The sequence below is a fragment of the Saccopteryx bilineata genome, chromosome 1 (genome assembly GCF_036850765.1).
Source record: "Saccopteryx bilineata isolate mSacBil1 chromosome 1, mSacBil1_pri_phased_curated, whole genome shotgun sequence".
In the NCBI taxonomy this organism is placed as follows: Eukaryota; Metazoa; Chordata; class Mammalia; order Chiroptera; family Emballonuridae; genus Saccopteryx; species Saccopteryx bilineata.
The window spans coordinates 306,111,183-306,127,190 of NC_089490.1; the positions used below are offsets into that span (position 1 = coordinate 306,111,183).

The window sequence follows — 16,008 nt, forward strand, 5'->3', positions numbered from 1 at the left end:
AGTCATAGAAATGACATACCATCACTTCTGTATGCCTCAGGGTGTATCTTCTACCCTGGAAGAGTAAGAGGGGACACATAAGGGTAGGAATACCAGGAGGCGAGGACCATCTGGAGACTGGTGACCATAGTCACCTAATGAATCTTCATTCAAAATTCTTCATACACCTAAAGGGTTATTTAGTTCACAGTTAACCTTGAGTGTGGAAATATATCACAGTATACTTTCTTAAACTGTACTGATGTGTTAATATTTTTGTATCTCTACTGCTTTTATATTTACTTGAATAAAAATTAAAATTGAGCCTAACCTGTGGTGATGCAGTGGATAAAGCATCAACCTGGAAATGCCGAGGTTGCCAGTTCAAAACCCTGGGCTTGCCTGGTCAAGGCATATATGGGAGTTAATGCTTCCTGCTCCTTCCCCCTTCTCTCTCTCTCTCTTTCCTTCTAAAATGAATTTTAAAAATTAAAATTGACACATTTAAAGGAGAGTCTACATTTATTTTATTAACTTACCATTCCTAGTATCTGCAAGACATTTGGGTTTTGTTAACCTTCATTAAGTACAGTATAGAATTTGTATGTACAGAGAGTCAGATATTTGGCTAATTCCAATGAATTTTCTTCCAGAATTTTTTGCAGATAACCTGGGTGATTTCCTCATTTTTCTCCGCCGCTTTGCCGATGACATCTTAGAGACATCAGCAGATTCCCTAGAACATGTCCTTCACTTTATCACCATCTTCACTGGAAGCATAGAAAGGTGAAGTGCTGAAAGTTTGGCAGTCACTGTTTAGAGCTGCAAAACATTCAGAAGACTTGTAAACCAAGAAATAAACAAGTCTGCCTTATAAGAGGTTGCCTTCAGAAGTTGTGTTAACATTAATGGATCACCTGACCATTCTGATGGGTAGCCAAAAAATCCCATTCTAGAGAGGCAAAGGACTTTGCCCACAGAGAATCTGAACTTGCATATATGGTACCTGATAGAAATTCCACTGCTGTTCCCTGGTTAAAACAGTTACCTTAATGCAGAAACCTTGCCAGTGGCAGCCAGGTACTAACGATCTTTTAGTAATGTTAAGATACAGTTTGCCTTTGAAATCCTGAGTTGGGTGAGCATTAAACTTAGGTAAATGCTTTCTGATCTCAAGTTTTTCTCCTTTATAACTTGTAGTCCTCTTTTCCAAAGGAAGATGCTAACCTGTAGAGATGCTTCTCTGATTTTTTTGGTGCCTAGGCCAAAGGAGACAATGTGTACATAAATGAAGATTTGCTACACAAAGAAGAGAATGCTCCACAGTCCGTGGAGCCTTGTCAGTGAGAAGTAGGTGAAAGCCAACCCTTCCCTGAGCTGAGCAGACCTCATGAGAAAATATAAGTCAGCAAGTATTTATCAGGCACAGATGGTAATATAGAATAACTAGACCCTGGTCCTTGCTTTTAGAAAGCTTAGAAAGGCAGGTTCATCCCAAGTAAACAGTCACAGAATAGTAAGCTGCAAAGAATGCATTATCACAGGGAAGTACCTAGAATGGCTAAACATTAAATACAAACTTAAATACTCACCCTCGTATGTGGTAAGCTGTGACCTCAAAAGTTGAATGGTGGCCCTGGCCAGTTGGCTCAGTCGTAGAGCATCAGCCTGGCATGCAGGAGTCCCCGGTTCGATTCCCAGCCAAGGCACACAGGAGAAGCGCCCATCCACTTCTCCACCCCTCCCCCTCTCCTTCCTCTCTGTTTCTCTCTTCCCTTCCCGCAGCCAAGGCTCCACTGGAGCATAGATGGCCCGGGCGCTGAGAATGGCTCCATGGCCTCTGCCTCAGGCACTAGAACGGCTCTGGTTGCAACAGAGCAACGCCCCAGAGGGGCAGAGCATCGCCTCCTGGTGGGCATGCCAGGTGGATCCCGGTCGGGCGCATGCGGGAGTCTGACTGCCTCCCCGTTTCCAACTTCAGAAAAATACACACACACACACCAAAAAAAAAAGAAAAAGTTGAATGGTAGCTCCTGAATTATCCCCCAGAAACTGACAGACTTAAAACTGCAGAGTCCCATTTCCCCCAAAGGCTCTGGCATAGGGCGTTGCCTCCACTGTGGTGGTATAGGGTGTTCCCCGCCACGGCAAGACTCTAGGATGCCTTGGCTCCTGTGAGGAGAGTAGTCATAAAAATTTGAATCCTCAGCTTGGTGGTGTTTGTAGGCCTGGCCAAGCCACCCCTGTCCCTGAACCCACAGGAGGAGGCCAAGTTTCAGAAGGAGGTAGTGGCTCAGGCTTGCTGGCATGCAAGCAAGCAACAAAAGCAAGGGAAAAAAAACTCCTAGAATAATCTATGTGGGCCACCAACCTCCAGCACTTTATAAACCCAGGTCCAAGCATTTTTTTCCTAATCTGGCACTGTTATGAGATTCAGACTGTCCAAAAGTGAAGACTCTGGAAGTAGTAAAGACTAGTCCTTCGGGGAGGTTGACTCTGAAGATGCTGCCAAGATAGTTGCTTAAACAGTGAACAACTACCTTTTTGGTGAAGACTCTTATGTCATTTTATGCCATGTGAGAAAGTACTGGGAACTTTTAATTTAGAGAGTGGCATATTCCGTTTAAGAAAACATATCCAGCCCTCACCGGATAGCTCAGTTGATTAGAGCATCGTCCTGAAGTACAGAGGTTGCCGGTTCATTCCCCAGTCAGGGCACATACAGAAACAAATTGATGTTCCTGTCTCTCTTTCCTCCCTCCCTTCCTCTCTCTAAAATAATAAAATAAACATATCTGGCAGTCAAACAGTAGAATCAGAACCGGACACTTCAGAAGTTACAGATGGAGAAGCAATTTAAAAAGAAAGAAGTTATTTAGTAAGAGATTAGCTAAGAAAAGAATTGATTGTAATTTTTCTTCATTGATTTTACATACAAATTTTAAAAAGCAATGCTTCAAACACTGTTCTTTGAAATCTACAAATAGCCAGGCTTTACCTAAGGAAAAAAAACAGGTTTCAATCACCTCTAACACTCCTGAGGAAACGGGATAGGCCACACCAGTGCATATACCAGTATCTTTGGAGAAATGAAAATCTGAAGTGGCTAACTATGAAGTGAGAAAGTTTCACATGAGGAAATTTTTTTTTAATTAAAAATCTCTCTTGTTCTTTATTTTATTTGTTTATTTATTTATTTATTTATTTTAGCAAGAGAGAGAGCAGGAGACAGAGACAGCCAGGAAGGGAGAGAGATGAGAAGCATCATTTTGTAGCTGTGGCACCTTAGTTCATTGATTGCTTTCTCATATGTGCCTTGACCAGGGGTTGGGTTGGGGGGGCGCCTCCAGCTGAGCCACTGACCCTTTGCTCAAGCCGGCAACCTTGGGCTTAAGCCAGTGACCATGTGGTCATGTCTGTGATCCCACCTTCGAGCTGGTAACCCTGCACTCAAGCTGGTGAGCCCACGCTCAAGCCCTCAGTGTCCCAGGTTGACATTCCATCCACTTCACCACCTGGTCAGACTTTTTTAAGATTTTTTTTTCTCAATGTATCATTATTTTTTTGCCATTTATTTATTTCTATTGACTTTAGAGAGAGATAGGGAGAGAGAAACATTGATTTGTTTTGTTCTGACTAGGGATCAAACCCATAACCTTGGTATATCAGGACAGTGCTCTACCCAACTGAGCTACCTGGCCAGGGCCTACATGAGAAAATCTTATAAGGATTTAGCCACTTCCAGGTAATCTCTCTCATGAAAAATTATTATTATACATGGATATGAATACAAAGGTACTGAGCATAAGACTAAAGAGAGTAAACACTTACCTGAAAAGCAATAAACATTTTCAGTTCACATAATTTAAATGTCAGTTAAATTACTACACAGTGTACTTTTTCTTGTGTATTTTTCTTTTATTTATTTATTTATTTATTTATTTGGTATTTTTCTGAGGTTGGAAACAGGGAGGCAGTCAGACTCCCGCATGCGCCCGACCAGGATCCACCCGGCATGCCCACCAGGGGGCGATGCTCTGCCCATCTGGGGCGTTGCTCTGTTGCAACCAGAGCCATTCTAGCACCTGAGGCAGAGGCCATGGAGCCATCCTCAGCGCCCGAGCCAACTTTGCTCCAATGGAGCCTTGGCTGCGGGAGGGGAAGAGAGAGACAGAGAGGAAGGAGAGGGGGAGGAGTGGAGAAGCAGATGGGCGCTTCTCCTGTGTGCCCTGGCCGGGAATCAAACCTGGGACTCCTGCACGCCAGGCCAATGCTCTACTACTGAGCCATCCAGCCAGGGCTTTGTGTATTTTTCTGAAGTGAGAAGCGGAGGCAAGAGAGACAAGACTCTTGCATGTGCCCGACCAGAATCCACCCAGCATTCCCACCAGGCTCCATTGCAACTGGAGCCATTCTAGCTCCTGAGGCAGAAGCCATGGAGCCATCCTCAGCGCCCAGGCCAACTTTGCTCCAGTGGAGCCTTGACTGTGGGAGGGTAAGAGAGAGATAGAGAGAAAGGAGAGGGAGAGGGTTGGAGAAGCAGATGGGCACTTCTGTGTGCCCTGGCCAGGAATTGAACCGGGATTTCCACACGCTGGGCCAGTGCTCTACCACTGAGCCAACTGGCCAGGGCCACAGTGTACTTTTTACAAAATAAAAATCTGAAGTCCTGATCAGTTAGCTCAGTTGGTTAGAGCATCGTCCTGAAACACCAAGGTTGCAGGTTCAATCTCTGGTTAAGGCACATACTTGAAGTGACCAATGAATACACAGCTAAAGTGGAACAAGTGAATGCTTCTCTCTCTCTCTCAAATCAAATATTTTTTCAAAAAATCTGAAGGGCTAAAATAGATGATGATGAAGATTATAAAATAGTTTTCAAACAGCCCTTATCTGACATAAAAGAAGAAACACGAGACAAACACATTCAAGGGAAAAAGGATGAAAAAAAGCAATCAGTGATTCTGAATGTATTATGTATAATACTTCTTCTGGAAAATGTGGTTTTATTATGATGGCTGACTTCTTGTATTTAAGTAGAGAATAAAACTTGGTTGAAGTCAATAAGGAAAGCCCTAGCTGAAACACAGGCATGCGCTCCAGCTTGCAGTCGCCAGGCTCTCACTGCCTCCTTGTCCTAGTCTCTTTTAGTTTTCTTTGCAGATGCTTATCTGTCTTTAGTTACTCTGCCTGAACAGAAGGGTCACCGTGAACTTCAGGTTTAAGTTCTAAACCACAGTCTTTGTTGTTACCATCAAATAAAATAAAATCTAAAAATAAAAACCAAAAATTACCAGCTCAGCTTGCTTTGTGCCCTAATTGCAGGATGAAGAATCCCCACCTAAGAGCCAAACTGGCTGAGGTGCTGGAAGCAGTGATGCCCCACCTGGATCAGACTCCAAATCCCTTGGTATCCAGTGTGTTCCACCGGAAACGTGTGTTCTGCAACTTTCCCTATGCAGCCCACCTTGCAGAAGCTCTAATCAAGGTCTTTGTGGACATTGAGTTTACAGGTAAAGAAGTCTAGAACTGAAAAGCTGAGACTTGTACAATTGCAAAGCTTGATCAGTATTTGAATATCAGAAAAATGTCATCGGTCATCATTGAATTCCTATTCTATGCCAACTTTGATATTAAGAGCTTTTCTTTACATTGTCTTATTAATTTGTCACCATCTGGAAACTTCTGTATTATCCTCATTTTACATATGAGGACATGGATTCTCAAAAAGATTAAATTAAAAAAAAGATTAAATTGTCATACAACTAAGTGGAAAACAGATCTGTCTCGCTTTAAAAAAAAGTGCTCTTGTCAACTTTCTTATATTGCTTGATCAAATCATACTCAAAACAAATTAGGCTTTGCAGTTAAAATCTGAGTCTTTGGCCCTGGCCGGTTGGTTCAGTGGTAGAGCGTCAGCCTGGCGTGCAGAAGTCCTGGGTTCGATTCCCGGCCAGGGCACACAGGAGAAGCGCCCATCTGCTTCTCCACCCCTCCCCCTCTCCTTCCTCTCTGTCTCTCTCTTCCCCTCCCGCAGCAAGGCTCCATTGGAGCAAAGATGGCCCGGGCGCTAGAGTAGCTCTGGTTGCAACAGAGCGACGCCCCGGTGGGGCAGAGTGTCGCCCCCTGGTGGGCGTGCCTGGTGGATCCTGGTCGGGAACATGCGGGAGTCTGTCTGACTGTCTCTCCCCGTTTCCAGCTTCAGAAAAATACAAAAAAAAAAAAAAATCTGTCTTTATTTTCTCTGCCTCAAAATTGCAGAATAGTAGATAATAAGACAATGTGCCTGTAGAGAAATTCTTTTATTGTCCAGACTGTCTAACTCTCTAACAGTCTAATTGTTAGATTAAAAATAACAGCAAGGCCCTGGCCAGATAGCTCAGTTGTTTACAGCATCATCCTGAAGCACAGAGGTTGCCAGTTCGATCCCCTATTAGGGAACATACAGGAACAGATTGATGTTCCTGTCTCTCTCTCCTTCCTTTCCTGTCTTGCTAATCAATAAATAATAAAAGATTTTTAAAAAGAATAACAGCAGGTAACATTCCCTTTCTCTCTTGGTCTTTTGAGATCTAACCCTGAGATGCTATGTTTGAGTAAACAGTACCCCATCTCAACCAGTAAACAGGATGTTAAGCAGTGTTTTAAGACCTCTTTTAAAGGGGATGTCCTATCTAATGACAAATACAATACATATTTTTTTCAACTACAGTTTATATTTAATATTATTTTATATTAGTTTCAGGTATATAGCATAGTGGTTAGATAATTATATACTTTATAAAGAAACATTTTATTGACTGCCTTTCCATATTTGGATTTTTACTTCACTTAACTCTGCTGAGCCTTGGTTTCTTCTCATGTGCAAAATGGGTTGAAGTGATAAGGGAGAAAAAAGTGCATGTAAAACTTCATAGTACATGAGTTGCACAATAAATTGCTGCAATTATCTCATTATATGATGGTAGAGGATGTATTATATTTCTGTCTTATTTATGAGAAAATGGAAGTTGCAAAAGGTTAAGGGACTTGCATTACAGAAGGAAAACCTAGGTCTTCTAACTCCATATCACATGCTCTTCCTTTATTATATGACCCAACCTTAGTGCTCTAGTGGTACCTTTGGTATGTCAAAAGCAATATAAGCCTCAGCTTTTTAGCTGACTTGATTTTATAGAGTAATCAAGAACCAGCCTGACCAGGCTGTGGCGCAGTGGATAGTTCGTCAGACTGGGATGCAGAAGGACCCAGGTTCGAGACCCCGAGGTCACCAGCTTGAACGCGGGCTCATCTGGCTTGAGCAAAAAGCTCACAAGCTTGGACCCAAGGTCGTTGGCTCGAGCAAGGGGTTACTTGGTCTGCTGAACACCCGCGGTCAAGGCACATATGAGAAAGCAATCAGTGAACAACTAAGGTGTTGCAACAAAAAACTGATGACTGATGCTTCTCATCTATCTCCATTCCTGTCTGTCTGTCCCTATTTATCCCTCTCTCTGACTCTCTCTCTGTCCCTGTAAAAAGAACAAAAACATAAACAACAACAAAAAAAGAACCAGTTGAGCCCTGTCCAGGTAGCTCAGTTGGTGAGAGTGTCATCCCAATATGCCAAAGTTGCAGGTTCAATCCCCGGACAGGGTACATACAAGAATCAACCAATGAGTACACTGATGAGTGGAACAACAAATCAGTCTCTTTCTATCTCCCTCTCCCTCTCTCTCTCTCTCTCCTCCCCCTCCACCTCTTTACCTCTTCCTCTTCCTCCCTCTTTCAGCCCCTCCCTCCCCCCTCCTTTTTCTCTCTCTCCAAAATCAATAAATATTTTTTTAGATTTTATTTATTGATTTTTAGAGACAGGGAAGAGGGAGAGAGAAAGAGAAAGTGGGGGGAGAAGTTGGAAGCATCAACTTGTAGTAGTTGCTTCCTGTATGTGCCTTGACTGGGCAAGCCCAGGGTTTCAAACCGTGACCTCAGCATTCCAGGTCAACACTTTATCCACTGCTCCACCACAGGTCAGGCAATAAATACATTTTTTTTAAGTCAGCTATACAGTTGCCTTGTTATCTATAAAGAATGTGGGATTATTTAACAACCCATTCTGCATATGGCCGTCACTGCCATAGTGGCCAGCTCCAGAGGCCTCATTTCAAAGTCTGGTAAATACTCTACATTTGATGTATAGCTTGGTCCGTGTCCTTTTCTGTGTAAGGTATCCTTTTGTTCTCTCAGTAGGGAAATAAGCAAACACTTGTCTACAACTGTAGGCTTTTACTTTATTAAGTCCCAAGTCAGATATTGTCAGTAGCCTGAACATACTCAGAATAAGGGGAAATGGCTATACATAGGCATAAGCTCTTACTCTTTCTCTAATAGCAGCACCATTGCTGGTATTTCGCTCTTACCTTACTCCAGGAGACCCCCATCAGTTTGAACAGAAGTTTAATTACCGTCGTCCCATGTATCCCATTCTAAGGTACATGTGGGGAACAGATACCTATCGAGAGAGCATTAAGGTGAGAGAGTTTTCACTGAAACCAAAACTGAGCTGAGTTTTGCTTCAGATAAGCCCCAGTAAGTTATGGTTCAGTACTAAAATGGTATTCTCTTGGGCTGGAACTTACAGGATTTGGCTGACTATGCCTCTAAGAATTTAGAAGCTATGAATCCCCCACTTTTTCTCCGCTTCCTTAACCTGCTGATGAATGATGCCATCTTCCTTTTGGATGAAGCCATACAGGTAAAAAAAAAAAAAAAGATTAACTGCTCCTATATCATCAAATCATGGCCAATACCTATGTTTTACCTTTTAATCATAGCAATTTTCATGCTTCTACTACCAGTCTTAAGACACCAAAAATTTGCAAGTACTATACTGCCAACCTTGCCATTACAGACCTTGGGAAATATTGTTCCATAAGAGACTAAGGTCAAGGTCCATGGAAACCTCAAACTAGGATGTTACTTTGGCACAGGATAGTAAAGAAAGTGTGGTGAGACCAAACTAAGGTACACAGGCAGAACTAATTGGGCTAATGTTACAAAAGAAATCAGAATCTTGTGTTTCATCAGGACTGTCAACCTTTTCCATCCCAATGCATTAGTAACAGTGGCTCACTAAGGCAGTATAGTAGTTCTTATCCCTCTTTCCTAAAAGAGTCAGCTATTTACATCACTGCTTAGGAAAAAAGTCTCTGGTTTGGGTTATTTTTTTATATAAAGACTAAGTCATCACTTCTCTTTATCTCTCCATTGACTCCCAAATCTTTAGCTATATTTGAAACACGAGTTTCACAAAGTGTACAGCTGGGTGCCTCTGAGCTTATTCCCTTTATCGTCCCTGTGGAGATGCCTATTAATGCTCCTGTAAAAAGTCACACATCTGCCACAGTTATAAAATAGGGCAGTGACCCAAAGGGAGATGGAGCAGCAAAACGTGAGGGTGGCCGGTTGGGTAGCCATGAGCTCCTCATACTGATGAGCGATATCCCAGCAACTTGTGTCTGTGAAAAAAGTTATCTGCTTTTCTCATAATCCTACAAGGCTTTAGATAGGTTTTCTTAGAAAACAAGAATAAACTGAGTAACAAACAGACCCTTCTAAGCAAGAGTTGCGTGATACAAAAGATGATACTGATTGCATTTTTGTGGAACTGTAAATTTAGCACGTTTGCTGCAGCAGCAAGGGAGGTTTCAAATATGGTTCTCCTTCCAAACGTCTTGCATGTTTGATAAAGCTTTGTTCTTTGATAGTTTTGGGGTTTGGCTTTGTTTTTTTGTTTGTTTTTATCTTTATTGAAAGATTCATCCTTTTTTTCACTGTAGCCTGTTTGTTCTTGCCTGGATTTCACATACCACATTATTTATCCTCCTTTCTATTTCTAGGGGAATTACTAATAAGTCTGCCTAGGCTGAAACAAGCTATATGGAGCCACAATTTCTTTTTCTTTTCTTTTTTGTCCAAAAACCTATGATGGGAAATGAAGCCTCATGTCTCTTATGTAGTCCCTGGTTTTCCCAGCTAGTGGGACTCGATTTTAAATAGGACCTCTGAAATACCATCTTGCCTTCAACTGCAGTTTCTTTTCTGATATATTCCACCTCTGGTTTCTGTAGTATTTGAGCAAGATAAAGATCCAACAGATTGAGAAGGACCGAGGTGAATGGGACAGTCTGACTCCAGAAGCCCGCCGAGAGAAGGAAGCTGGCCTACAGATGTTTGGACAGCTGGCACGTTTCCATAACATTATGTCCAATGAAACAATCGGTACCCTTGCCTTTCTGACATCAGGTAAGGACACAAAGCACTGCTTTCCCCAAAAAAATGCATTGACCAAGAATCAAAACAGTGATTTGGGATATAAGGAAGCAAAAATCACCCATTCAGAACAGCAAAAGAAAAAAAATTAGGATAGTATAAAGAGCCTCTAGACAACTTCCAGCACACCAACATTCACATCATGGGGGTTGCCAGAAGAAGTAGAGAGAGAACAATAAATTGAAAACCTAAGTAAAAAAAATAATGACATGGCCCTGGCCGGTTGGCTCAGCGGTAGAGCGTCGGCCTGGCATGCGGGGGACCCGGGTTCGATTCCCGGCCAGGGCACATAGGAGAAGCACCCATTTGCTTCTCCACCCGCCCCTCCTTCCTCTCTGTCTCTCTCTTCCCCTCCCGCAGCCAAGGCTCCATTGGAGCAAAGATGGCCCGGGCGCTGGGGATGGCTCCCTGGCCTCTGTCCCAGGCGCTAGAGTGGCTCTGGTCGTGGCATAGCGACGCCCCAGAGGGGCAAAGCATCGCCCCCTGGTGGGCGTGCCGGGTGGATCCCAGTCGGGTGCATGCAGGAGTCTGTCTGACTGTCTCTCCCCGTTTCCAGCTTCAGAAAAAAAAAATACAAAAAAAATAATAATAATAATGACGGGAAATTTCCCTAAGCTGGTGAAGCAAATAGACATACAAGTCTAGGAAGCACTGAGAGTACCAAACATGATGAACCCAAAGAGACCCACACCAAGAATAGTCATTATTAAAAACAAATGGTTAAAGATAAAAAGAGAATCTAAAAACAGCAAGAGAAAAGTAGTTCATTACCTAAAGTGAGCTCCCATAAGAACATCAGCTGATTGCTCAACAGAAATTTTGCAGGCCAGAAGGGACTGGCACAAAATATTCAATGTATTGGAAAGCAAGGACCTACAACAAAGATTACTTTCCCCAGCAAAGCTATCATTTAGAAATAAAGGACATATAAAGAGCTTCCCAGACAAGAAAAAGCTAAAGGAGTTCACCACCAAACCAGTATTACATGAAATGTTAAAGGGTGTTCTTTAAGAAGAGAGGGAAAAAAAGGTAAAAAATATGAACAGTAAAATGGCAGTAAATACCTGTCAACAATTAAATCTAAAAAAATAAGTGAACAAGCAGAACAGAAACAGACTCACATTCACAGAACATTTTGATGGTTCCCAGATTGGAGGAGGGGGGGTTGAGGGGATGAGTGAAAAAGGTGATGGGATTAAGAAGTATAATTGGTAGTTATAGAATAGTCATGGGGATGTAAAGTACAATGTAGGGAATGTAGTTGGTATCCTATCAATTATGTATGGTATCAGATGAGTATGAGATTTTTTTATCTAGATGATCACTCAGAATGTCATATAATGTCTGTCTACTCAGTGACTTGTACACTGACACTAATATGTATATCAGTTGTAGTTGAAAATAAAAAATTATTTAAAATAAATATGTTTAAAAAGCAGAACAATACGAGATAGAAATAAGAAGGATAAAAAATAAAGGACCAATCTAGGAAATCTCAAAAAGAAAATTGGGCCTGACCAGGCAGTTGCGCAGTGGATAGAGCATTAGCCTGGGATGCAGAGGACCCAGATTCAAAACCCCAAGGTTGCTGGCTTGAATGCAGGCTCATCTAGCTTGAGTGTGGGCTCACCAGCTTGAGCACAGGGTTGCTGGCTTGAATGTGGGATCATAGACATGACCCCATGGTCACTGGCTTGAAGCCCAAGGTTGCTGGCTTGAGCCCAGGGTCACCAGCTTGAGCAAGGGGTCATTCGCTCTGCTGTAGCCCCCCATCCCAAATGAGAAAGAAATCAATGAACAACTAAGGTGCTCCAACAAAGAATTGATGCTTCTCATCTCTCTCCCCCTTTCTGTCTCTGTCCCTGTCTGTCCCTCTCTCTCTCTATCTCTCAAAAAAAAAGAAAAGAAATAAAGTAAATTGGGCCCTGGCCAGATAGCTCGGTTGGAGCATCATCCTGATGTATAGAGGTTGCCAGTTCATTCCCCAACAGGGCACATGCAGAAACAGATCAATGTTTCTGACTCCCTAAAGTCAATAAATTACTTATTTTTTAAAAAGAAAGAAATTGGAAGGGAAGCAATTATCAAAGAAATAATGTTTTTAAAATCCCCAAGATAAAAGCCTCTAAATTGAGAGGAGGCACCAGGTATCCAGCACAGGGAATTTTTAATACCCCAACACTAAGTTACCCACATGTCAGGAAATCAGGATAAAGAGATGATTCTACAAGGTACCAGAGAAAAAGAGCAGGTCATATACAGTGGTTTAAGTATTAGAATGTCTTTGAATTTCACAACAGTGACATTTGAAGCTGGAACACATTTCAGATGGGAAGTATTTTTTCAGCCTAGAATCCTATAGCCAGCCAAATGTATCAGTTGTTAGGACATTTTCAGACTTGAAGGTATCAAATTTACTTCCAGTGTGCCCTTTCTTGAGAAACTACAAAATTATATACTCCATCAAAATGAGGGAGTAAACAAACACCAAAGGAGGAAGGTGGAAGACACACAAAGGAAGTTCCCAGGATTATGGTAGACGGAGCTTGTATGACCACCATGCAACAGGCTTGTAGAGCAAGGAGTCCAGATTGTAGTGTCAGATGGAACCAGAGAGAACATTTCCAGAAATGCAGAACTGCTAGAAATTATTCTATTGAGAGTTTTACATTTCTGGAGGAGAGTTTTAGGAAGATTTAGTGATAAGTTCTCTGAAAATAAGCAAACAAAAAAACCAAAAAAAAAGTTGTATTAAAATATATATAGTTGACTCATTGCATAATGCAGGAGTTAGTAGCACCTGCTCCCCCCCCCAAGCATAGTTGAAAACCCATGTATAACTTTTGACTCCCCAAAACTTAACTACTAATGGTCTACTATTGACTGCAAAGCTTACCAATAATATAGTCAATTAACATACATTTTGTATGTTATATATATTATATACTGTATTTTTACAATAAAGGAAGCTAAAGAAAATGTTATTAAGAAAACCATAAGGGGCCCTGGCTGGTTGGCTCAGCAGTAGAGCGTCGGCTCGGCTCAGCGTATGGAAGTCTCAGTTCAATTCCCGATCAGGGCACACAAGAGAAGCAACCATCTGCTTCTCCACCTCTCCCCTTTCTCTCCCTCTCTGTCTTCCCCTCCTGCAGCCATAGCTTAGTTTGTGCAAGTTTGCCCTCGATGCTGAGGATAGCTCCATGGCCTTGCCTCAGATGCTAAAATATCTCAGTTGCTAAGCAGTGGAGCAGTGGCTGCAGATGGGCAGAGTATCACCCTGTGGGGGCTAGCCAGGTGGATCCCAACCGGGGCACATGCAGGAATCTGTCTCTCTGCCTCACCGCCTCCTAGTAAGAGAAGAAAAAGAAACCATAAGGAAGATAAAAATACATTTACATTATTTATTAAAAAATATATACATATAACTGCACCCACACATTTCAAAATTCTGTTCAAGGGTCAGCCGTAGTAGCAAGGTGTTAAGTGTTTATTTGTGGGTGGTAGTTTTTGTATTTTTGTTTGCTTTTGCTTGTCTATATTTTCTAATGTTACTGCAATGAAAATATATTACTTACGTAATTATAAAAAATAGTAGTCCCCATAAGTCTTCAAGTAAAACTCAAAGGCATAAGTAAAAGATGGCTAATGGATTGACTTTTCACAGATTGGCTTTTTTTCCAGAGATCAAGTCACTCTTTGTGCATCCTTTCCTGGCTGAGCGTATCATCTCCATGCTGAACTACTTCCTACAGCACCTGGTTGGCCCCAAGATGGGGGCCTTAAAAGTCAAGGACTTCAGTGAATTTGACTTCAAACCCCAGCAACTTGTATCAGATATCTGCACTATCTACTTAAATCTTGGGTACCTGAGATTTAAATTGGACAAGCAAGAGGGGGTGCTAGTGATTTAATTTGGAGTTTTGATAATGGAATGACTGGTTGGTAATTATGTGGAAATAGAAAAGAAATGGTTCTTTTTTAGTTGGTTGATGAAAGAATCTTCTGTAGTTTTAAATGAGATTTTTGTATGACCAATGGGAATTGTTTTGAACAGTGGTAGTCAGCCTGGTCCCTACCGCCCACTAGTGGGCATTCTAGCTTTCATGGTGGGTGATAGCGGAGCAACCAAAGTATAAATAAAAAGATAGATTTAACTATAGTAAGTTGTTTTATAAAGATTTATTCTGCCAAACTTAGCGAAAATCCGACATAAAGTACTTGGTAAGTAATTATTATTATATGCTTTAACTTGCTGTAACTTTGCTTTATAAATTTTATAAAGTAAAGTTACTTCCCTACTTTATAAATCACCATTACTGTGGAACCGTTGGGCGGTTAGAAAATTTTACTACTCACAGAGATACAAAAGTGGGCGGTAGGTATAAAAAGATTGACTACCCCTGGTTTAGAATTTCCAGCATTCTGCCTTGATCTGTGCAAAAGATAAACTTTGCTGGTTGTACCATTGTTTGGAAAAGCAGTATTCTTCTAAGGCTACAGAATACTTGATAGACTTCCTTCCTAAAAATTAGAAAAAAAATTTTTAACTCAAAAGAACATTCAGGGCATTTAACTGATGGGACCCTCATTCTTCAAACCATTTGTTATCTCCTCTGATATTTCATTTCTTTCCAATGCTGACCTTCCAGGGATGAGGAGAATTTCTGTGCCACTGTGCCCAAGGATGGACGTTCCTATTCCCCAACTCTCTTTGCACAGACAGTCCGAGTCCTGAAGAAGATAAATAAGCCTGGGAATATGATTGTGGCTTTCAGCAACTTAGCAGAGAGAATCAAGGTGAGAAGGGGAATAATTTATTTTCTACCATGTTCTATAAAAATCACATTGTTGACTCAGCTGTTCTGCTTTATACCCTGTTTTGTGGGGGGGGGAAATCATTGCCTTTAGAAAATATAAACATGATTCTTCCTGGTTAGTCAATAACTAGAACTACTATAGTAATACTACTCTTCAATGGGAGGATGAGGACAGAAAATTTGATTTAAGAACCTTCTATTACAAGAGAAAAATGTACAGATTTTTGTTGGCTGTTTCTATGAAAATTTTTGTTCAGTGTTATCAATAGATTTTAAAATCTACGATGTTAATACAAAAGAACTTTTATTTTTTTATTTCTTTTACAGAGACAGAGAGAGAGAGTCAGAGAGAGGGATAGATAGGGACAGACAGGAATGGAGAGAGATGAGAAGCATCATCATTTTCTCTGTTCTCTCTATATATTTGTGGTTGGTACTTGGCTTATGTGGGAATAGCCATACATTTTGAAGAATAAAATACTGTATTGTACTTAGCTAATCCCTTTGGCTGGAGTATGACAGAGCTCCATTAGCAGTTATAAAAAAAAGGGAAAATCATGGCACAGAGTCTGATATAAAACTTCCCTTATTGGTATTAGTCTTCCCTTTTATTAAGTTTCTTATTTCTTCTTTTTTTTGTGACATAGAGACAGAGGGACAGATAGGAACAGACAGACAGGAAGGGAGAGAGATGAGAAGCATCAATTTTCATTGTGGCACCTTAGTTATTCATTGATTGCTTTCTCATATGTGCCTTGACCGCAGGCCTTCAGCAGACCAAGTAACCCCTTGCTCAAGCCAGTGACCTTGGGTTCAAGCTGGTAAGCCTTGCTCAAACCAGATGAGCCCACACTCAAGCTGGTAACCTTGAGGCTTTGAACCTGGGTTCTGCATGTCCCAG

At 41.5% G+C, this 16,008-nt stretch overlaps 1 protein-coding gene across 4 annotated transcripts in view; it reads left to right on the plus strand.

The window, feature by feature from the left end:
* Positions 1-16,008, plus strand: part of UBE4A (ubiquitination factor E4A) — a 55,301-nt gene that overhangs the window by 31,918 nt on the left and 7,375 nt on the right. For all 4 annotated transcript variants that reach the window (XR_010727358.1, XM_066246103.1, XM_066246127.1 and 1 more), the window contains 7 exons: positions 633-765; positions 5,305-5,492; positions 8,389-8,489; positions 8,600-8,713; positions 10,089-10,263; positions 13,972-14,152; positions 14,940-15,087. Coding sequence is in view for 3 of the 4 variants with exons in the window: in XM_066246103.1 (XP_066102200.1) it covers positions 633-765; positions 5,305-5,492; positions 8,389-8,489; positions 8,600-8,713; positions 10,089-10,263; positions 13,972-14,152; positions 14,940-15,087 (1,040 nt within the window). In the remaining variant the exon portion in view is untranslated. The remainder of the gene's footprint in view (positions 1-632; positions 766-5,304; positions 5,493-8,388; positions 8,490-8,599; positions 8,714-10,088; positions 10,264-13,971; positions 14,153-14,939; positions 15,088-16,008) is intronic.